This window comes from Amblyraja radiata, chromosome 10 (assembly GCF_010909765.2).
Source record: "Amblyraja radiata isolate CabotCenter1 chromosome 10, sAmbRad1.1.pri, whole genome shotgun sequence".
In the NCBI taxonomy this organism is placed as follows: Eukaryota; Metazoa; Chordata; class Chondrichthyes; order Rajiformes; family Rajidae; genus Amblyraja; species Amblyraja radiata.
The window spans coordinates 42,366,815-42,390,379 of record NC_045965.1 but is presented as its reverse complement, the minus strand read 5'-3'; the positions used below and the strand labels follow the sequence as shown (position 1 = coordinate 42,390,379).

Below are 23,565 nucleotides of genomic sequence, written 5' to 3'. Positions count from 1 at the left end.
TGTTCATTTATGCGGCAGGTTGCCAGCCACAAATCAGGGTTCGTTCCATAATCAATTCTAATTAATTTATTATTGTACATTTGCCTATGACATCTTGAGGTTTGATATGTGCCAGTTGTACTCTTTGCCTTTCTTTTCCTGAAACAATTGCTATTTTGAGTGCTTCTATTTTGACCAGAAATGGCCCAGTTAACCAGCTTTGACAGTGGCAGTACAGAAAATGAAGATTCTTTGGATGTGAGTATTGTTGGTCAACAGTAAAACGTTCAAATAAAAGGTAGCAACAGTTTCATCAATTTAAATGGACATGGCTAATAGCATGTTGAGTAAACCTTTATGACAGTATGTCCATAACTGTAAACGAGTGTTGAGGAACATAGATGTTTAAAGGATATATTTTTCTCTATATATATAACAACAACTTCTCTTTAAATTGCACATATCATAGTAAACTGTCTTAGTAGAGCATCCACAACCAAGGATCCGTGACAAAAGAGTAGAACACAATGTGAGAAGATCAAGAGTGTAAAATTGAATGAGACCAGAGCGCTTGGAAATTGTGGGCCATGTTAGGTTATAGATATGGGAAGCAGTGAGGGCTTGAATGAAAGCAATGATGTGAATTATATTATTGAGGACATCCATGTGCAGCTCAAGGACAATGAATGTACAAAACTTAGGCCGGTTATGATTTGGGCTGCTTTAAATGAGCACATTTTTACAGTGTATTATTGGCTATCCAGGATTGTACTGGAATAGTTAAGACTTAAGGTCTCAAATAATTGTTTCAGTAGCAGATTAATTGCAATGGGTGGAGGGGTTAATTAGCCCAACTTACTGAGGTGAAAATTATTATAGCACTAATATGTAGTTGGATGCTTATCTTCAAGTTAGCCATGTTACCAAGGAGAGAAACAGCATCAATGACAAGAGAGCTGAGATTCCTGTTGGAGCAGAAGATGGTGACTGATTTTTGCAGTATTTAGTCTTAGCTAATTTCTGCTTCTCTAACACTGGGTATCAGACCAGCAATCTGGCATTTTAGAGGCAGAAGAGGAGCTGAGAGGTGTTAGTGAGGTAGAAGTGGGTATTATCTACATATCACTGCATTGTTCATTTGGTCCAGCATTAGGCCGAGGAAGAGATACCCAGTGCATGATGTGGTGACAGCAGTCTTTTCCAGCTGGAGTGACATTGCTATGGTTGAGGTAATTGTGTTTAAGGCTGCAGACAACATAAAAAGGATAGTAAGGTACAGTTTTCCACCTTGCATTTATCTAGGAACTAATTGGTGACATGAGTAAAATAACATTTCTGCAATGTGGAAACTATGATGGATACTAGAGAAGTTCAAACATGGAAAAATTGACATGTATATAGGAGGACAGTGATGGATATGGCAGATAGATGAGAAAATAAGATTGGAAATGGGTGTATCTTTTGCAAGGAGGAATAGGGATCAAAAGGTTTTTTGTACATTTAAAGGGAAAGAACTAAAGGGGCTGTCCCACTGTACGAGCTAATTCAAGAGTTCTCCCAAGTTTCCCCTGATTTGAACTCGGAGAATTATGGTAATAGCCGCTAGTAGGTACTCGGGGCTCTCGTGGACATTTTTCAACATGTTGAAAAAGCTTCACGAGTCTTCACGAGCTTATCGCTTTTCTTGAGTACCTGCCGTTAGCGTTACGAGCCGCTAAGAGACGTCCTGAGCTCAGATGTACCCGCTACGTACATTCTACGTGCTTACCACGAGTTTGATTTTTTTTAAACTCGGGAGAGCTCTTGAATTACCTCGTACAGTGGGACAGGCCATTAATGATGGAGAGAACCATTAATATTATCAAAAAAAAAATGGTTCAAGAAGAGTGTGAGTGCCCGGATGAAGGGAATTGAGGGAATTGAGGGAGAAGATAATAGGTTTCGTAGACATGATGATCTTGGGAATAAATTGATGAGAGATGGCATGGAACAATGCATATTGAGGGCTAAAATGAATGAGATCCTTTGATATAATTTCACCACGTGGTAATGGAATGTTGGAGAATCTCCGTGACAAATGAATGGATAATCTTCATTTAAGTAAAAAAAAAGATTATTTGTGCCTTTTGCACTTTTGGTAGTAAGAATATTGAAGGCAGGGAAGTGGGGTTTAAGAGGATGCTTTGCAAGAAGTAAGTAAGGAAGCCTGAATGATTCTGGAATAGCAAGCCGACACAAAAGGGTGGGGCTGGGCCTCATTATGTTTTGTGATCCAGCCAGATCAGAGGTTAAATGGCTTAGCCAGTTGTTAGCATCTACATTAAAATACATGTCCCTTGTGTTTCAGGGCATTCACTATTTTTTAGTTACATTCAATTGTGGTGCAGATTGCATTCATGTGATCCAATTTGTGACATCAGCAATAGTGTTTTCAGTTGAGAAGAATTATCCATACTGAAAGAGAAGTGATGATATTTTCAGAATCGTTAAAACTCTGGATAATGAATATATAACATATGTCCTTTATCTCTCAAAAAACTCTTCAGTTTAAACTTTTGAAGTTGTTACTTTGTCTTTGTCTCAATAGCCTCAAACTTTATTTGTAGGATAAAAAGGGTATTTTGTGTTTCTAAAAAAAATCTACACATTTATTTTAAGAATGCAATAATGTACACAATGCACAAATTTACCTGTTGGCAGAATATCAGACTTATTTGTTCAATTTTCATTACTTTCAGGGTTGTGGTGCTACATTTAACACAAAGAAAACCCCGTGCGAGGAAGACTTTGAAAACCTAAAACTGATTAGCAATGGAGCTTATGGGTAAAGTTTTTTATTGTTTAACAGAGAACCTTGTGATCACACTCCTCCTTTTCATTGTTTCTTAAATAAGGCTCTTTTCCTTGGTTGGTGAGTACATGACATTGTTAGTGGGCTACAACTTGGACAGTAAGGCAGTGAAAGCAATGCAGCTAAAGTGAAACAATCAATGAAGATTCTCCTTTACTCTTCCCAGGTGACAGCAACTTCAAAAATATGAATGTAAGTAACAACAAACAAAGAGGGCTGTAAACAGCAGTCAAGACTGAGCTATCCTCTATTTGCAGCCTGGAATTCCCTTGGGGACTCGGGGGCCAGAAGTTGGAACAGTAAATTTGTCCATTGTTATTATTCTCCAAATATGGAAATTAAAATTCAATTTGGGTTCTAAAGAAAACGTGGTCCATATTTCAATGAGGATATATTAAATGAAACATCTCAAAGATTTCAGTTGCACCAGAAAAATGATTCTTTCCCACAAAACCTAAAATCTTGCTGTCTTTTGAAGATGGTGTCCATCGGGTATAGCTGGTGGAAGCTAATATAAATGGCTTAAAACTTGTTAAGGCCGCTGTAATTGGAGGTGGAATTGATAAACATATGATTAAAGATTAAGGATATGTTGCCCTATTAAACACATAACGGCATCAAAATTCAGCAAAATGTTAGACATTATATTTGATTTGTGCTTAGATGCATGTGTTTTGGGATGCACTTACGTGGGATGTTCCAGGCCAGTTGTTATTGTTTCAGCCAAAGAACCAGAACTGGTAAATAAATGCATGCCATCATCATTTCTAACATGCTGCTTACTCAAGATTACTTGTGCAGATAATCAGTCACCATTGTGTGGTCAATAGTTAACCCTGTATAAATATATATAATGTATTTGAGTTAGCATTTTTCCACTCATACAATGAAAGTGTTATTCATTGAGTTACCTGATTAATCTGCCATTTGCCAAGCTAACCTCCTAAGAAAGTTGCAATTTTGCTAATACTCCTTTGCTGACTGCTGTTGTTTCTGATAATATAATTTTGCTGTTATCACAGTGGTAATTGGTACAATGTGTGCATATCTTACAGAGCAGTCCACCTTGTGAAACATAAGGATTCACGGCAGAGGTTTGCTATGAAGAAAATTAACAAGCAGAATCTTATTCTAAGGAACCAAATCCAGCAAGCATTTGTTGAAAGAGATATCTTGACCTTTGCTGAGAATCCTTTTGTTGTGAGCATGTTCTGCTCTTTTGAGACCAAACGGCATCTGTGTATGGTGATCGAATACGTAGAAGGTAAGTTATTAATTGATGTGAGGTTAAGTGAATTAAAAAAAACCTCATTCTGTTGTCATAACATTATACTGTTGCGTCATTTTCGTTCCCTCTGCAGTAGTCTTTTAGAGTCATAGAGCACACCTTGCTGGGCTGTAAAGATCTCATTTTATATTATATTTATATTTATATTTTACCCTGAGGATAGTTCCTAAATCCCCGAAGTTCAACATAATTCAACTGAATTCCCTTTGTTGCAATAGAGAAGACAACAGCTTAGATTGTGAATCACTGAAGTTATTTTGCAATTTCACTTCAATCCACACAGTAATGGAAATCTTGAATTGCATGTCAGATTTATGTTAATAACAAGCATTTTCCATTTCACTGCCATTAAAATTTGATAATTCTGACATTGGTGCCATGAATCTCATTTAACATCTAACTGGGATGGTTAGAGATAAATTATGGTTTGATGAAGTAACCATATCTTCATTGCTGCTTTGATGTTCATTGACATCCTGTTGATCTAATTTGTGGAGTTATATACATTTATTCAGTGTTCCGACTCAAATATTGTTAATGAGTCTCCCAAGCAACATGATCTTAATTATTTATCAATCATTGGACAGGTTGAGCATTTTAAGTAAACAAGTATTTGGCTGGATGAAGTGATCCATTGTTCTCTGATACAAGTATTTGGCTGGATGAAGTGATCCATTGTTCTCCCTATACTGCTCATGAAATTGGACCATGTTATTTCTCATTGGACACGCTCTGTAAATTCATTACTCTTACTTAACAACTCATCTTGAGTCATGCAGTACCTATTGTAGGACTTTGCTTGTGTCCAAATTGTTTACGGTCTAATGACTGATCACATTGATGTATTCACAAGCAAGTTTCTATGAAACCTTGTAACTACTTGCAAAATATATCCATGACAAATGGAAATTACTGCAAGTGCAGAAAAACAAGAATTTTTGGCTTTCAAGTGTTTCCACAAGTTTAAAACTCAACAAAGATTGGCTTGTTTGATTTAAGAAAGATTGGTATGCAAACTTATATAATTGACCTTTTCCAATGAAGGACTTGCACTATTATTCTGGGACATTGGCTATGTGCTATGTAATTTGGATTTTTTTGAAGATGTCCAAATCACTTTGGATTGCTCTTTTCTTTAGATCCATATCTTTAATAATGTAATCTGAAGTGAAACCCATAGAATCTCAAATTATATTGCTTTTGAGGCTACCGAGTACTAAAGTTTAAAGGTATATTTGGTTATTGTCAAACTTCATTGTTGATCGGCGTGGTGAAATGCTGGCTAATCTCTTGCAGGAGTTGACTGGTTTCACTTCAGATGCTTGAAAGTTATTAAAGAATAATTTTGGAGTTGTCATCCTACAAGAAGATGATTCTCCTCATCTCCGTTACAAAGAGCAGCCACTTATTCTGCAACTATCCTATCTAGTTCTAGATATTCTCGCTCAAGAAACTTCCTCTCAATATTTCCTAAGTCAATATCACTCAGAAACTTGCTAGTTTCAATTAGATCAACTCTTTTTTTCTAAACTTAAGTATTTATATGGAGCCAGCATGCTCATACTTTGCAATAAAGGCCAAAGTTAAGATTTCCTTCCTGTTTATCTGTTGTACCTGCGTTCATGTACCCTGACCTCCACATTTTTTGTATCACATCATTTTGTAGTTTCACTGCATTTGTACAGTAAACTCGTTATTATGGACCTCTTTATAATGGATTTCAGTTACAGTGGAATGTCTCTTTAAGAACACAGACTGCTAGGAAGGATTTAAAATTCACAAGCATTTGCTTTGATCGACACTCTATTCAACGAAATGTTACAAACAGCCTTTAGTATTCTTAGCTTGTAACAAAAAAGGGAAACGGAGTTAAAGGTTAATGTCCTTCCACCCTGAACTCCGGGCAAGCAGTTGGTCCTGGGAATCTCACTTAGAGCGGGACTGGGTTTCCTCACCTCATCACACCACCACTCCAAAGCCCCAGACCTCCCATTTTGCTCTCAATCTCTGAATGCTGTTACCAGCAGCAAGGGCAGTGGTTATTGCCGTCTTCTAGTTGCACTGGGCAAGGTGGTGCTGGGCGGCCTTCTTGGCCACTGTGTTCCATGTGGTGAAGGAGGTCCTATCACAGATTGTGAATCTGTGGAATTCTCTGCCTCAGAAGGCAGTGGAGGCCAATTCTCTGGATGCTTTCAAGTGAGAGCTAGATGAAGCTCATAAAGATAGCGGAGTCAAGGGATATGGAGAGAAGGCAGGAATGGGGTACTGATTGTGGATGATCAGCCGTGATCACAGTGAATGGCGGTGCTGGCTCGAAGGGCCAAATTGCCTACTCCTGCACCTATTGTCTATTGTCCACTGGGCTCTCAGTGATGGGCATCAGGATCCTGACCTGATGCTCGGCAGTGATATCAAGGGGGGGAAATCCCTTACTTGGTTATGGCGGACCATTGGCAATAATGGACACCATCCCCCCCACTCCCGCCTATGGTCCACTGTAACAAGGGTTTACTGTATAATAATCTGCTTTTTCCTTCCAAAGTGGATAATCTCTCAGTTTCTAACTTTATGCTACATCTGCCAATTTTTCATCCATACACATAACCTATCTATATCTTTTCTATTTGTGTCCTCCACACAATTTATATCATCTCAACACTTGACTGAATTGCACTCAACAGATTCATCTAGTTATTAATATGAATTGTATGTATTAATACCTCTGTTTCTGCACCAGTTACTCAATGCCAATATGAAAACCAACTTTTATCCTGGCTTTGTGTTTTTTGTTAGTTAGCTACTACTCTATCCATCTCAATATATAACCCTCACTCTCATATGCTTATATCATGTACAGTAACCTCTCATGTGGCACTTTATTGAATCTGCTGGAAATTGAAACACACCATATCTACTGGTCCTGCTTTACGCATCTACATCTTTGTATCAAAAGTTGTAGCAGGTTTAGCAAATATAATTTCTGTTTCACCAAATGACATTGATTGTGCTTGATCCTGCAAATACAGCTTTAATAATGGACTCCAGTATTTTCACAATGTAAGACAATCAGCTAATGAATTTGCCTTCTACTTTTGGTCTTTAAGTTCCTCCCCATGGCCTTTTGATTAATTATTATGGGGATATTTTTCATTTCTTCTAATATGAAGTCTGATCCAAAAGTAATTATTTAGAATTCCAGCCATTCAGAACTGTTAAATAACGAAGCATCTCCATAACCATGTCCATTGTATTTAAATTTGTATCATAGGTGGGGATTGTGCCACTTTACTGAAGAATATTGGTGCTTTGCCGGTTGAAATGGCCCGGATGTATTTTGCAGAAACCGTCTTGGCTTTGGAATATCTGCACAATTATGGCATTGTTCACCGAGACCTCAAACCAGACAAGTATAAATTCTTGAACTTAATCATTTCTACCTGCCTAGAGACCTATACCTGAGGAACTTGCATTTCTTGCATGTTAGGTATCTTCTTGATTTGTAGATTTAGATATCGTGACTAACAAACTGTTAAACCAGATGACATTAAAATAATTGTACATATGGATGTTTGTATGATGTCATTCTAGTTGTTAAGGTATGCATCCTCCCGTTAGAGATTTAGAGGACAGGAGACCAACCATTGAGCCTATTATATATATGCTGGTCTTATTCAAACCTATTCCATTATCTTCGTTTCAAGCTGATGAACAAAATTTGCCATATAATGAATTCTGCTTGATGAATATCATTCTAAACAAAGGAAAAAGACCGGTGATCTTGAGTTAGTGCAAACAGCCACAGTTAAGTGCAAACACTCTCAACTCTGACTTGGGAGTTTCCAATCCAGATTTGACAGTTCAGAAAAGTCCTGGGGAAGTATTACAATATTAGAAGATATGTGTTTTTTAATGAGATATTGAATAGGCATTATTCTTCCCCTCAAGTGGCATTATTTAAGTGTGAGCAGGAGAATACTCCTAATGTACTGGCAGATATTTTCTCCTTCAATTGACATGCATAAAGCAAGTTATCACATTGCTTTTTTGTGCACCGATTGTTATACTACAGTAGTGACTACATTCAAAAAGTTATTTATTGGGTGTAGAACCCATGAAGAAGGCTATAAATTTGTTGACCTTTCTGAGAATAATGCAGTACTATATGCATTAATCTGAAATATCGTTGCTACATTCTCAAAATTGTCAATCGCTGGGAGAATTAATTTTGCTTTGTAAAGCAAAACAAAATGGAGGTATACATTTGTTGCTGAGATTATTTTTTTCTCATGTAATAGTATATTTTAATTTCCATAAAATATCAAACAGTTTTTCAAAAAAAAATTACTTTGTTCTAAGCTAAAGATATTGACTTGATTTTTACCAGTTCATTTGCAAATTTATATAATCCATAAATGTCAGAATCAACGTCATACAATCAAAGCACTTTAATATGCTTTCAAACAGTATTTGACGAATTCACATAGAGATCAAAAGCACCAGCCTAGAATAAAGGTTTAAGATTTTTCACAAATCCCTCATTCCACAGGTCCACACAAAGTGCTGGCCTCGATTTTTCTCTGCTTTTTAAGTTTTCTCATCTCTTTTTTTCTGTTCTTATTCTCTTTCTACCTGCATCTTAAGTTCTTCCAGTTTATTTGACTTTAAAGTGCTGATATCCACATTACTGCTTGCTATGTTCTCAACCCCTTTGTTTAATTACTAATGCAATCTTCTCCCCACTATTGAAGTCCTACTCATAGATTCTCTCCGCTCCTCTTCCTATCCCATCCAATCTCCAAAATGCCAGATGAGCTGTATTTTTGTCTGTACCCCTTTAAAAATTATTATTCCTGCTTTGTACCGTCTTCAGTTCAATATAAGCATATCGTAATAAACATTGTCTTTCAATGAATTATGAAATTTCAAAAAAATGGATTTCAGCATAATCATGTATTTTAGTGATAAATCCCAATGCTTGATTGGCTTTGTTGACAACAGCTTCAGTTCTCATGAATAGCTGCTTAATCCTTCCCAAAACCTCAAGTGTTTATCTCTAGGCAACTAGGTGTAATGTTTGAAGATACCTATACCAAATGCATGATCATAGAATACCACAGCACAGGAACAGATCTTTTGACCCACAATGTCCGTGGCGAAAATGATGCAAAGATAAACTAATCTCCTGTGCATTCCCTGTATATCCATGAGCCTATCTAAAAGCGTGTTAAATGCCACTAACGTATCTGCCGCTACCAAACCCTGGCAATGTGTTCCAGGCACCCACCACTGTGGGTAAAACAAACTCCTCTCACCTTAAAGATATACATTCTAGTCATTGACATTTCCACCCTGATGAAAAAGCTTCTGACTGTCTACCCCATTTATGCCTCTCATTGCGTAATGTTATATACTTCTCTCAAGTGCCCCTTCAACGTCTGAAGTTCTTGGGGAAACAATCCAAGTTTGTCCAACCTCGCCTGGCTAATACTCTCTAATCCAGGCAGCATTTTAATAAACCTTCTGTGCCCTTCCTAAAGCCTCCACGTCCTCTTCATAATGAGCTGACCAGAACTGCACTCAGAACTCCACAAACAATCTAACCAAAGTCCTATAAAGCATGACTTCCTGACTCTTATACTTGAAGTCCGATCTGACGAAGGCAAGCATACCATATCACCTCTTTATTATTCTATCTACTTGTGCTTCCGCTTTCAGGAATGGACATTGACACCAAGATCTCTCTGCACATCAATGCTGTTACGGGTCTCACCATTAACTGTATACTTTCAACCCTTGTATTCAACCTCCCAAAGTGCAACATCTCACACTTGCTTGGATTTAACTCCACCTGCCATTTTGCCACCCAATGTATTGTATTATCTACATTTGTAATAATGTATTATGTACATTTAGGTTAATGTAGCCTTTAAACAATTCCCAAATGTCAGACGTGCTAATAAGAACTGCTCCCAATTTACTCAACCTAGCACCTGCATAATAATGTTGCAATCTGCCTTCCCCCATGATCCAGACTTATTCATAACTATCTTAAAACTTCGGGAGTTGTAATCACTGCTTCCAGAATGTTCCCCCACTGAAACACCAATCACCTGACCAGGCATGTTTCCCAATTCAAGGTCCTGTAAATGGTCCTTCCTTAAGTTGGACTATCCACATACTGTTCAAGGACACCCTCTTGGACACATCACACAAATTCTCCTTTGGTACGTCCGATATCTTATCTGCCATTCTTTAACTCAGCAACTTAAAATATCCTTTTTTTTGAATATCTGTGAAATTTGTTCATTTCCATCTAAGGGTTTTATTTTTGTCTGCACCACGCAACAGTATATAATGGAAATAACCTTACAGTGACAATTCATTTTAAAGTGGGCTAATTGATTATACGTTGCTCTCACATTTGTCTATACTTGAGTTATTAATTGACCTCATATTTAACAGACACTCAAAAGCAATTTATGAAGAAGTGGATACTGAATTTTTATTGAACTGATGTTATCCAAATTACTGTTGAAATAGTTTATGTCCATGAACAGTATTCAAATAAATAAAATGTTTTACATTCATGAATTATAAAATTTCCACTTGGAAAGCAGATCACTGATATCCAAATTATTATTTCAATTACATTAGTACACAAGGCATCATAAATATTTTGAACAAGGATCTCAAAGCAATTCCAGAACCTTCACATTAGATTGGTGCATTGAATTCACTTCTATATATCTGAGTATTATTAATGTAAAAACTTCCAAAAGTTAACACATTGGAATTTTTTAAACATTGGCAATTTGACATCATTACATTAACAATAGGTATGCTCAATTTATTTATGGAAACATTTTGTAGAGTTTGATTTTGAAATGTTTTGGCAGTCATGTATTCACAAAACCTGACCTGTGGTCTCCATTATTGACAGTGTTCTTTTCATTTACAGTCTTCTCATCACTTCAATGGGTCACATCAAGCTAACGGATTTTGGCCTTTCAAAGATTGGTCTGATGAGTCTCACCACCAATTTATATGAAGGGCACATTGAAAAAGATGCAAGAGAATTTCTTGACAAGCAGGTAAAAAAATCTGTTTAATCTTGGAAACACTTTTAAGTGCCATAATTGCTGATTTTTTTCATGGATTGTTTGTTACCAAGCGAGCAGTGGGGGCCAGTGATGATGGTGGAGGCATATATGATAGTGGTGTGTAAGAGGCTTTATGATAAGCACATTGTAAGTGCATGGTATAGAGAGACCAGTTAATTTAGCATCATGTTCGTCATAAACATTGTGAGCCGAAGGGCCTGTTCTATACTGTACTTTAAAGTTCTATGTTAAGTACAGTTGCAATTGTTTCTCATAATTGAACCAAAATAACCACAATATACTCCTACATCTTTTAAGGTATTTCAGAAATTAATACATAGTTGAGAATCTTTTTAAATGTAGTAATTTATGAGATAAGAATGTCTTGCTTTCGAGAGGTTCTGTTGAGCTACCACCTTGAACAGCTGCTGTTCTTCTGGTAAAGATTCTCCCATAAAGCTGTTGATCAGGGAGTTCAAGAATCTAGAGTCAAGAGTGTTTTATTGTCATATGTCCCAAGCAGAACAATTAAATTCTTACTTGCGGTAGCTCAACAGAATGTGTAAACATAGTACTTTGTAAACAATATAATAAACGAGAAAAAAAAGGTCAGTGATGATGAAATAATGCAATATATTTACAAGTCAAGGTAGTTTGTGACTTAGAGGGAGATTTATAGATTGTCAACTCCATGTGCTTGCTGGTGTTGTTGATAGTTGAGATTATAGGCTTGTGAGGCTCTCAAAATAGAGTTGTTGAAAATCTGCATGCATTTTACAAATGATTTATATTGGAACAATAGAATACTGCTGATAAAGGGATAATGGTCATTTCATTTTTCTTTCTTACATAATCTTTGAAAGTAGGTCCACATTTTGCTCCTTTGTTGCAGGATAGAAATAATCATTGGTCATTTGATAATTTGAACAACCTACAGAATAAAGTAACTCTTAAATACTGACACAAGGATACAGTTACCCCTGTAATGTGTTCCCTGTTTTATTTTTGTCACACTGAAGAGCATGGCTTTCGGCATACAAAACTATTATGGCAATATGGCATTCTCTCTTCCAATGAGTGTCTCAAATCAAAGTGAGGGTGAATGGCCCTCAGTTTCATTTAAACTACTAAGTGAAATAAACTTGCGAAATCAGCTCAATTTCTTGTTCATGACACAAAGCTGTCCAATAATTTGGCACATATTCCCTGCTAGATTTACTGTAGAAAAACAATAAGTATTCACAAGTGTCAGCCATGTTAATCTATAAGTAATTAGCGTAGAAATGGCCTTATTTGCTAAAAAAAAAAGCTAGTCGTTCTGTGTCAGATTTTTAATGTTAAATACATCAGTTATTATTTTTGGCAAAGGTGGACACAAAATGCTGGAGAAACTTAGTGGGACAAGCAGCATCTCTGGAGAGAAGGAATGGTTGACATTTCGGGTATTTTTGGCGACATTGGTTCAGATTCTGTCAGCTCAAGGTCACCACCTTCAAAATCTGAAGAAGGGCTAGACCCGAAACGTCAGCCATTCCTTCTCTCCAGAGATGCTGCCTGTCCTGCTGAGTTACTCCAGCATTTTGTGTCACCACCTTCAACCTCCATTCCCCAAGTCTTACCTCTCACAAGCTCATGCAATGCTGGTCGTGTTTCAGAATGCAACCTATTCTGCCTTTTGAACATTATGTAGTGATGATTGGAAAGTTAATCTCCTTAAATTCAATTATTCTTGTGTGTAATCAAGTCACATCACAGACCAAGGTATGAATTCACTTCTTTATTGTTCTGAATACCTCAATTTTGGCAGCTAGTTTTGAAAGTTATCCAAACCATCCAGATGATTTTGCTGGGAGAAGGATGTTCAGGTCTGCCAAAGTCAGGTCTTTGCACCACTGAGACCTTTCACTGCCCAGCACCTCATTGCTCAACACCAGGACCATCCCTCGAAGTAAGATTATTATTCCAGATTCAAAACTAGCTACCAAGATTGTCAGTTTTCAAATATTTATGAATATCTCTGATTCATAAAAAGGATTTTTAAACAATTGCAAACATGTATATGAACATGTACATGAATTATAAACAAAATGATAAAAACTCATCTGAAAACCTGATTTAAATAATTACAACATTAAATAAACCACTGATTTACAAAAATGCTTGCCATGTTTTTCCCTTTTTTTACTCCATCGCCATACAATTCCCATTGAAATCAATAGACTTGTGAATCGTGCACGAGATATAATCTGTGGCAGCTTGAGAATGCTGGATCCTAGTTTAAATGCTGGAGAAACGCAAGGTCCTGTTCTGCCACTGCACTCCATGTGGATTCCAGTGGTGCAGAGCAGCAGGAAAGTGAGTCTTTATTGTGCAGACTTTAAAACTGGACTTGCTCCTGACTTCAATGTAAGAACATTTCAGTTTAGTTTAGTTTGGCAATACAGCATGGAAACAGGCCATTCAGCCCGCCGAGTCTACACCATCCAGCAATACCCGCACATTAACTATCCTACACACAACAGGGACAAATTACATTTATGCCAAGCCAATTAACTTACAAACCCATACGCTTTGGACTGTGGGAGGAAACCCAAGAACTCTAAGAAAACTCACCCAGTCATGGGGAGAAGATACAAACTCCGTACAGACAACACCCATAGTCGGGATTGAAACCGGGTTTCTGGCGCTGTAAGACACCGTGCCACCCTTAATGTCCTGGGAAAACAACTTATTTTGTTTTTAATTCATGGTTAAATGTAGTGTCAAAAGGACTCAATGTGATTTCCAGCAAATTTCTATTTAAAAGTACTTTAAAAAAACTAGTGTAAACAACAAATTATATTGTGTATTCAGAACAATAGCTATAAGTGAATTCTTACATTGGTGTGTGGTATGGTTTGATTATACACAAGAATAATTGAATTTCAGGAGATGAAATTTCCCATAATGTTCAAAATGCAGAATATGTTGAATTCTGAGACGCGACCAGCACTGAACTTGCTTGTGAGAGTAACAGGAGGAGCAAAAGATTTAAAGAATACATTTTGATTTTAAAGACGAGCTGAAAGTTCTGCATTTATTGGATATTGGTAATGAATGGTTAATTGACTATTTCAGTTTGATACTTTCTAGGTGTGTTCTGTGCTGGTTAATCGGGTTTCAAATCAGTTTCAGTTAATCCAGTCTTTATGGAAAATTGTCACAGACTCATAATCCTGTCTGCAAGGTGACTTTTAGCAGATACTCTGTGATTAAGTCCTTGCAGTCTAATTATCAATCAACTCGGGTCAAATATTTTTAAATTACACACGATCGACAATAATGGATTGAAAGCCACAGCAACATGAAAACTAATTTAATTCACTTTATTGACATTTACTAAGCTGATTATAAAAACTGCTGAAGTATAAATATGGTGAAGGCTTAAAATAGTAGTGAAATGTATTTCTTGACAAGTGACCTTTCTCTATTGGCGAAGGTTTGTGGAACCCCAGAATACATCGCTCCTGAAGTGATACTGCGGCAAGGTTATGGGAAACCAGTGGATTGGTGGGCTATGGGTATAATCCTGTTCGAATTTCTGGTGGGATGCGTTCCATTTTTTGGAGACACTCCAGAAGAACTATTTGGACATGTAATTAGTGGTAAGTTGTGTTTTTCAAATTTATTTTTACTCTTATCAACGATGTGTGGAGAACATGCGAGAGAAACACCAAATAAATCATACAATACTGAACTGCTTTCTGCAACCAGGATATTAATATTAGAGCAGACATCGGCATCTGTTTCCATAGTACATTAGGGTTTATGTTTATTATTGTCTAAAACATTGTTTTGCATACTATCGATTCAATACTATACAATCAAATCAGATAATACTATACATAAATACAATGAAGCTAAACTCAATTATAATAGGTAGAGCAAAGGGGAAGATACAAAGTACAGAATATAGTTCTCAGCATTGTAGCACCTCAGTTCCACAGCAAATGTCCAATATCCGCAAAGAGGGAGAGGAGAATTGGTCTGTATCCCAGCAGATGGAACGACAATTCAGTAGCCTGATAAGAGAGGGGAAGAAGCTGTTCCTGAGTCTGATGGTGCATGGTTTCAAGGCACTGTATCTTCTGCCCGACATGAGCAAGGAGAAGATGGAATAACTGGGATGGGACATGTCTTTGATTATTTTGGCTGTTTTTCCGAGGCAGCATGAATATAGATGGAATCAATGGTGGGGAGTTTGGTCTGTGTGATGAATTGGGCTACATCCACAACACTGCATTATTTTCCACTACATTATTATTCAAGGGAAATCCCAGTCCTAAAATAAAAGAAGATAATTTAATCTGAAGAAGGGTCTTGACCCAAAACATCACCCATTCCTTCTCTCCAGACATGCTGCTTGTTTCGCTGAGTTACTCCAGCGTTTTGTGTCTATCTTCGATTTCAAGGTTTCAAGGTCAGTTTATTGTCTCATGTACCAATGAAGGTACAGAGAAATTCGAATTACCATACAGCCATACTAAAAACTTGCAACAAGACACACAACTACATAAAAGTTAAGATAAACATCCAACAAAGCAGATTCCCCACGTTCCTCACTGTGATTGAAGGCAATAAAGTCAAATCTTCGTCCTCTTTTATTCTCCCACGGTCGGGGCAGTCGAACCATCCGAAGTCGGGGCGATTTAAACCAGCATCAGCAGCTCTTTCCTTCTAAAATAGAAGCAGGAAGTGCTGGAAATACTCAGCAGGTCAGGCAGCACCAGTGGAGAAAGAAACAACCCTTCATCAGAACTAGAAAATGTAATATTAAGTTGCAAAAAATGTATGAGGTTGAGAACAAAGTGAATGTTTGTGATTGGTGGGGAGACTAAGTTTCTCCTGTTTTCAGTGCCATCTGTCATGTGAATTAAGGACATTTAGAGTGAGAGAAAAAAACCATGCTGAAACTGTGAGATGCAGAAACTGTGCAGTTGGTAGAAATCTCAAAAACAAGAGAATGCCCAGCAGTTTAGACAGCACCTTTTAGAGAGAAACAAAAATAAATTGTTATAGGTGGATAACCTTGCATCATAACTGGTTGGCCCTGACACAAACATGAAAGGCCAGTTATCTGGGAGTATTGAATTCATTATTCACCCTATAGGGTTGCAGAAGTATGGATGTTTTTGAGTTATGTATGAATGTGGGAAGCAGCACTGTGTCAAAGGAAGAAGCCAGAGTCAGAAAAAAATAGGGGATTTTATATGTATCCGACAGAAAAGGAGACAACGTGTAGCGCAATGCAAGGTCCTATATTGTAGGGCTATGTACCTTAGCAACTTCTATTATTAGAATAGTTAATGTGCATGTAAAGAATCTTATGTATTATTTTGATAAAGTTGATAGATTATTTTTGAAAGCTTAATGTCTTCAGTAGTAGATATTAGAGGTTCATTCATCAAACAATGTTCCAAATATAACACTCAGCCCTTTTACATAGAATTACAATTCAGAAACAGGTCATATTACTGTCATTCTGACCCTTATCCCTTTATTCACATTTCCTCCATCTTTCTTATTTATTGTTAAATCCAGACAGGTTGACCCTTCATTTGCACCCGCAGTGCATTTCTCAGCCACACAACATTCTGTTCAACAAAAATATATTCTCCAACTCTGCCCGCCATCACTTGTACCAAATCTGATAGTATTCAACATCTTTAGTCTGCCTATCTCAACGAGGATATACAGTTATTTTCCAACACATTATTTTAAAGTGCTGTAAAGATTGATTGTAGAGCTTCAGTGAAATACTCGTCATGATTTGTTTTTCTTTCTGGAAAAAGAAAGGTTGAGAGTTGATGTGAGGGTTGAAGTGATGAAACATGAGCTAAATAGATGTGTAAGCTTTGTTGCCATTAACACAATTAAAAATGTAGACCTATTTAGAAATTGTTCAGCAAAAATAAATTGGAAATGCAAGAGCATCTTTTTTACTAGAAGGGTTACATAGAAACATAGAAACATAGAAATTAGGTGCAGGAGTAGGCCATTCGGCCCTTCGAGCCTGCACCGCCATTCAATGTGATCATGGCTGATCATCCAACTCAGTATCCTGTACCTGCCTTCTCTCCATACCCTCTGATCCCCTTAGCCACAAGGTTGGTGGTATAGGGAGCTTATTAGCAATTTGGCTGTGAAATGGTAGCCCATAATAGGTTTCAAGGCAGAACTAAATAGGTTTTGACATTCGATGGAATTTGGGGTTAAATCCATGCAGAGAGTTCTGCAGCAAGGTGGAGCAGGGGGACTAGCAATCCGAAACTGTATTGTAGACTGGGCTGTGTTCAAAACTTGTGTTCTATTAAAGCAAATAAGGAAAAAATCTCTTTATGCATTTGCCAATAACTCGATACAATGAGTTCAATAAACTTTCCAGCACCTTTCCTAGATTCTAGCGTTAATTCAGCATTCTATTATCACTTTAACAAACAATCTTTAATTGTGGGGTGGAGTTATTCCTTTCCTCAATCTTTAAAAAAAAAAAGGCAAGATATTATCAGAAAATCGCAAAATGTTACCAGTTAACATAGAAACATAGAAACATAGAAATTAGGTGCAGGAGTAGGCCATTCGGCCCTTCGAGCCTGAATGAACCATTCAATATGATCATGGCTGATCATCCAACTCAGTATCCCGTACCTGCCTTCTCTCCATACCCTCTGATCCCCTTAACCACAAGGGCCACATCTAACTCCCTCTTAAATATAGCCAATGAACTGGCCTCGACTACCCTCTGTGGCAGGGAGTTCCAGAGATTCACCACTCTCTGTGTGAAAAAAGTTCTTCTCATCTCGGTTTTAAAGGATTTCCCCCTTATCCTTAAGCTGTGACCCCTTGTCCTGGACTTCCCCAACATCGGGAGCAATCTTCCTGCATCTAGCCTGTCCAACCCCTTAAGGATTTTGTAAGTTTCTATAAGATCCCCTCTCAATCTCCTAAATTCTAGAGAGTATAAACCAAGTCTATCCAGTCTTTCTTCATAAGACAGTCCTGACATCCCAGGAATTAGTCTGGTGAACCTTCTCTGCACTCCCTCTATGGCAATAATGTCCTTCCTCAGATTTGGAGACCAAAACTGTACGCAATACTCCAGGTGTGGTCTCACCAAGACCCTGTACAACTGCAGTAGAACCTCCCTGCTCCTATACTCAAATCCTTTTGCTATGAAAGCTAACATACCATTCGCTTTCTTCACTGCCTGCTGCACCTGCATGCCCACTTTCAATGACTGGTGTACCATGACACCCAGGTCTCGCTGCATCTCCCCTTTTCCTAGTCGGCCACCATTTAGATAATAGTCTGCTTTCCTGTTTTTGCCACCAAAATGGATAACCTCACATTTATCCACATTATACTGCATCTGCCAAACATTTGCCCACTCACCCAGCCTATCCAAGTCACCTTGCAGTCTCCTAGCATCCTCCTCACAGCTAACACTGCCCCCCAGCTTAGTGTCATCCGCAAACTTGGAGATATTGCCTTAAATTCCCTCATCCAGATCATTAATATATATTGTAAATAGCTGGGGTCCCAGCACTGAGCCTTGCGGTACCCCACTAGTCACTGCCTGCCATTGTGAAAAGGACCCGTTTACTCCTACTCTTTGCTTCCTGTTTGCCAGCCAGTTCTCTATCCACATCAATACTGAACCCCCAATGCCGTGTGCTTTAAGTTTGTAAACTAATCTCTTATGTGGGACCTTGTCGAAAGCCTTCTGGAAGTCCAGATACACCACATCCACTGGTTCTCCCCTATCCACGCTACTAGTTACATCCTCGAATTAAGTACTGTATGTAGTGCTTTCAGCACAACTGATACTCCCTTTCTTTGCAACAAATAAGGAATACCTGAGGATAATAGTAGTAGACTTTAGGGAGACATTGGCATGCTATTTAATGGATGGTCAGATGACAGATTAAATTTAATGCAGTGAGGTGTGAAGTGTTGCATTTCATTAAAAGAACAAGAGACAACATGAACTGGAGGACATATTTCTAAAGGGTTCAAGAATAAAGAAATCTAGAGGTACAGTCTACCCTCGTTATTAAGGATCTCTTTATAACGGATTTCAGTTAAGCGAACTGAGGTGTCCATTTGTGGTGGTGGTTGGTGGGCATCATGCAGTGCAGCGGTAAGGTAATGGCGGGGAGAGAGCGAGCAACATAAAATGCTTGAAGAGCCTTGCATTGGGCCCGGTTTGCAATAAACACAACAAAGTGGGGTCCCCGGGCTGTTGGGTACAGACCCAGCATGAGCCACTGCACCAACATCACCTTGACAACACGTGTCTCAGTTGCCTGTTAATGGCGCGAGGCTCCCGTTCCACCACCCCCTGCTTCCACCAGATTACCCAATGATCTGGCACTACTGCCGTGCCCCTGGTTGTGGGAGCGGAGAGAACGAGCAGCATAAGGCAGCGTGAGTACCGGGCTTGACCTTGGATCACCTCGTGTGGGGCTGGTAAACTGCAGTCCACGGCCTGTGAATTCTCCCTGATTTAACCCCTCCCCCACCCCCCTCCCGGTGTCGTGCTCCTTCCCACCTACCCTTGGGTTAAACGTTAATATTTAATCCTCTTACTTGGTTATAGCAGATAATCGGCAATAACGCACATTATACCCCCCCCCCCTCCCCCGTGGTCCATTGTAATGAGGGTTTACTGTATATGTAAGTAGATTGTTAAAAATACGGCAGGCTTAAAATAAGCATATGGGATCCTGAGCCTTTTAGATACAAAAATAAAGTACAAAAAAAGTAAGTTATGATGAAGCTTTATAAAACTAGAGTTCCACCATAACTGGTGTACTTTGCATGTTTCCAGTTGCACACGTCAGGAAACTTTAAAAGCTCTGGAGAAGATGCAGCAGGGATTACCAAATAAAAAATGTAACTGCAGATACTGAAAATCTGAAATGAAACAGAATATACTGGAAACATTAACAGGCAGGGCAATATCTGTAGAGAGAGAATTAATGTTTAAGGTATAAAAACCCTTGATCAGAACTGGGCAAGAGAAAACAAAATAGTTGAAAAGTGAGTGTGAGGAATGAATGGACAAAGCAAAGATAATGCCCTGTATGGCCAAAGGTGACTTAGTGATATGCTGTTTATGAAATTATCAAACGAACATATCAATGAAGGAGGTTAGAAAATGAGAAAACAAATAAAGCTGTGCTTTGCAGGTCAGAACTGTGGTTGAGATCTAACTCCCAATGGAGAATGTTAAAAATCTCCAGCATATCAGATAATGTCTATGGAAAAGTGAATAAATATTACAAATAGATATCCTTGCAGTGGAATTGGCCTGTTCAGATATAAAGAGAGTTACTTGAAATTGTTGAACTCCTGTCACTTCTCCATCCCAACACCATTCTGAACTCTCTGTTGCCTCAACAAGGTCCAACATAAGCTTCATGAACACGACCACATTCAACACTCTTCTGTTCTGATCAGAGGATATTAATCTAAAATGTTAACTCTGTTTCTCTTTTTGCAAGTGTTGGCTGATCTGCTTAGTGTCTTCTGTTAAGTTAGGGATCAGAGGCTGTATTTATCCTTTGTGTAGGAATGAATGCAAAGGGATTGTTAGATGTGTTTAAAAATGATGACGTTTATTGGCAAGGAAGATAAATAGAAACTGTTTCCATTGGCATAGGGGTCAAGAACTAGAATGAAGGTGGTGGTAAAAATGATACAAGGAAAAATATTTGTACAAGAAAGTGATTAGTGTCTGGAACATATTGCCAGAAGCCCAGCAGTTGAAGCAGATTCAAATGCAATATTTAAATGCAATACGTCAGAACGCTGTTCCTGGATTACAGCTCGGCTTTTAACACCATTCGCCCGGGCAGGCTGACCGAGAAGCTGACAGACCTCGGCGTCCCGACTCCCACCTGCAACTGGATCTTGGATTTCCTGACTGAAAGACCACAGGTGGTGAGGATGGGAAGGAGGGTGTCTGCAGAGCTCACCGTCAGCACAGGGTCACCACAAGGCTGCTGTCTCAGTCCCAAACTTTTTACCCTGTACACACACGACTGTGTCTCCACCCAGGAAAATACCATCATTATTAAGTATGCGGATGATACCACCATCCTGGGCCTCATCAAGGGGGGGGACGAGTCGGGCTACAGGAGTCTGGTGAACGACATTCTTGCCTATGGTGAGGTGAACGACCTAAGCCTCAACACAGATAAGACAAGAGAAATAATAATGGACCAGAAAAAATCCACCTCCCCTGCAGCCCCTCATCATCAAGGGGACTGTGGTGGAGAGGGCTGACAGTTACAGATACCTGGGATTACAAGTAACATCAGATCTGAACTGGACTTTGAACACTGCTGCCACAGTGAAAAAAGCCCAGCAGAGACTGTACTTCATCAGGCTGCTCAGAAAAGCTGGTCTGCACTGTCGCCCTCTCACCCAGGTCTGCAAAGGACTGATAGAGAGCATCCTCACCACAGGCATCATGGTGTGGTATGGAAGCACCACACAGACAGAGAGGAAGGCTCTGCAAAGAGTCATAAAGACTGCAGAGAGGATTATCAGAACGGAACTCCCCTCCATTGACACAATCTACACACAGCGCTGTCAAAAAAGAGCAGAGAGAATCATTAGAGACACACTACATCCAGCTCACTCCCTGCTCAAACACAAAAACTGCACATACAACCTCAGGCACAGACGAGCGGACAGCATCGCCACAAACAGAACACGCTTTTTTTAAGAGCTTCTTCCCTGCCACAGTGAGACTCTTGGCCAAAACAAAATGAACTGATGTCCTGACCTACCTCATAGCATATCATATTATATCATATTATATTGTCTCCTGAGCCTGTGCAATTTACAATGCAATCGACACTTTTATATAGGGTTTGTGCAATTTACAATGCTCTCACTTTCCCCTTTATATAGGGTTTTAGGCACTTTCTTTTCTATGTCTAGAGAAGTATATGTTTTTATAGATTATGTGTCTTTCTGTGTGTCTTTTTAATTTGACTTGATTTGACTCTCTGAATAACCGCACAAGAGTTCCTATGTGTGTAAGCACAAATGGCAAATAAAGTTTTTGACCTTTGACCTTTAAAAGGGATTTGGATAGGTATCTGAAGGGAAAGAATTTGCAAGGCTATTTGGAGCAGGCAAGGGAGGGGAACTAAGTAGATTAACGGGGCAATGAGGCAGAGTGTGGTCAGCAGACTGAATGTAACCATTCTGTGGTTCATTTCACCCTCTGAACTGAAGTATTAACAAATGAACACATGACATTAGGAGGATTTTTTTCACACGGGGCATTGTGGGAACATGGAATATTTACCAGAAGCAAATTGGCCATGCGTTTTGAGGAGAAAATGAAAATGAAAAATATACAGAAATAGCACATTTAAAACATGTAGTGACTTTAAGAGGACATGACTTCAGAGTTAAGGGATAGAAGTTTAGGGGTAACATGAGGGGGAACTTCTTTACTCAGAGAGTGGTAGCGGTGTGGAATGAGCTTCCAGTGGAAGTGGTGGCGGCAGGTTCGTTGGTATCATTTAAAAATAAATTGGATAGGCATATGGATGAGAAGGGAATGGAGGGTTATGGTATGAGTGCAGGCAGGTGGGACTAAGGGAAAAAAGTTGTTCGGCACGGACTTGTAGGGCCGAGATGGCCTGTTTCCGTGCTGTAATTGTTATATGGTTAAAATATAAAGTGAAATATGTGGATTGTTTATCTACCAAGAATAAAAAGCTGAGGGAATTTATGGATTGATTGGTTTAATTTTGAATGTAATTTTATAATTAGATATTGCAGTTTGTAATTACTATTTTCATATGAAACGTTACATTGTTAATGGTTTGTTTTAATGCTCAGATCAGATAGCTTGGCCCGATGGAGATGATGCATTACCACTAGATGCTGAGGACCTCATCGCAAAACTACTGAGGCAAAATCCATTAGAACGCCTGGGTACAGGTAATGATTAGCATTTACTCTTGATATATTGTAAGTGTTGAGCGCACTTATCAAATTAATTAAAATGAGCTAGAATCTAAGATTCTTGAATTTTAACCTTTCGTAAAATTAAAACGTTTCAGTTCACTTACATCTTCTGCGTTCCTCTGAGTTGTCTTGTGATATTATTCCTATTTTTGCTCCCTTTTAAGTTGTTGTTGACTAGAAAATTGCAATGTTCTTATATTTTTCATTAATGAATTGTTAAATTACAAGTGTGTACATATCTACAAGTAAATATATAAAATATGTATGCACGTGTTAGCTTATCGCAGACAGAAAATTACCCCAGTATATTA

General features: G+C 38.5%; 1 protein-coding gene across 9 annotated transcripts in view; it reads left to right on the top strand.

The window, feature by feature from the left end:
* Window positions 1-23,565, top strand: part of mast2 (microtubule associated serine/threonine kinase 2) — a 349,172-nt gene that overhangs the window by 295,325 nt on the left and 30,282 nt on the right. For all 9 annotated transcript variants that reach the window (XM_033028662.1, XM_033028660.1, XM_033028659.1 and 6 more), the window contains 7 exons: window positions 179-237; window positions 2,718-2,803; window positions 3,886-4,094; window positions 7,387-7,525; window positions 11,077-11,209; window positions 14,697-14,862; window positions 23,126-23,227. In XM_033028662.1, coding sequence (XP_032884553.1) covers window positions 179-237; window positions 2,718-2,803; window positions 3,886-4,094; window positions 7,387-7,525; window positions 11,077-11,209; window positions 14,697-14,862; window positions 23,126-23,227 — 894 coding nt within the window. The remainder of the gene's footprint in view (window positions 1-178; window positions 238-2,717; window positions 2,804-3,885; window positions 4,095-7,386; window positions 7,526-11,076; window positions 11,210-14,696; window positions 14,863-23,125; window positions 23,228-23,565) is intronic.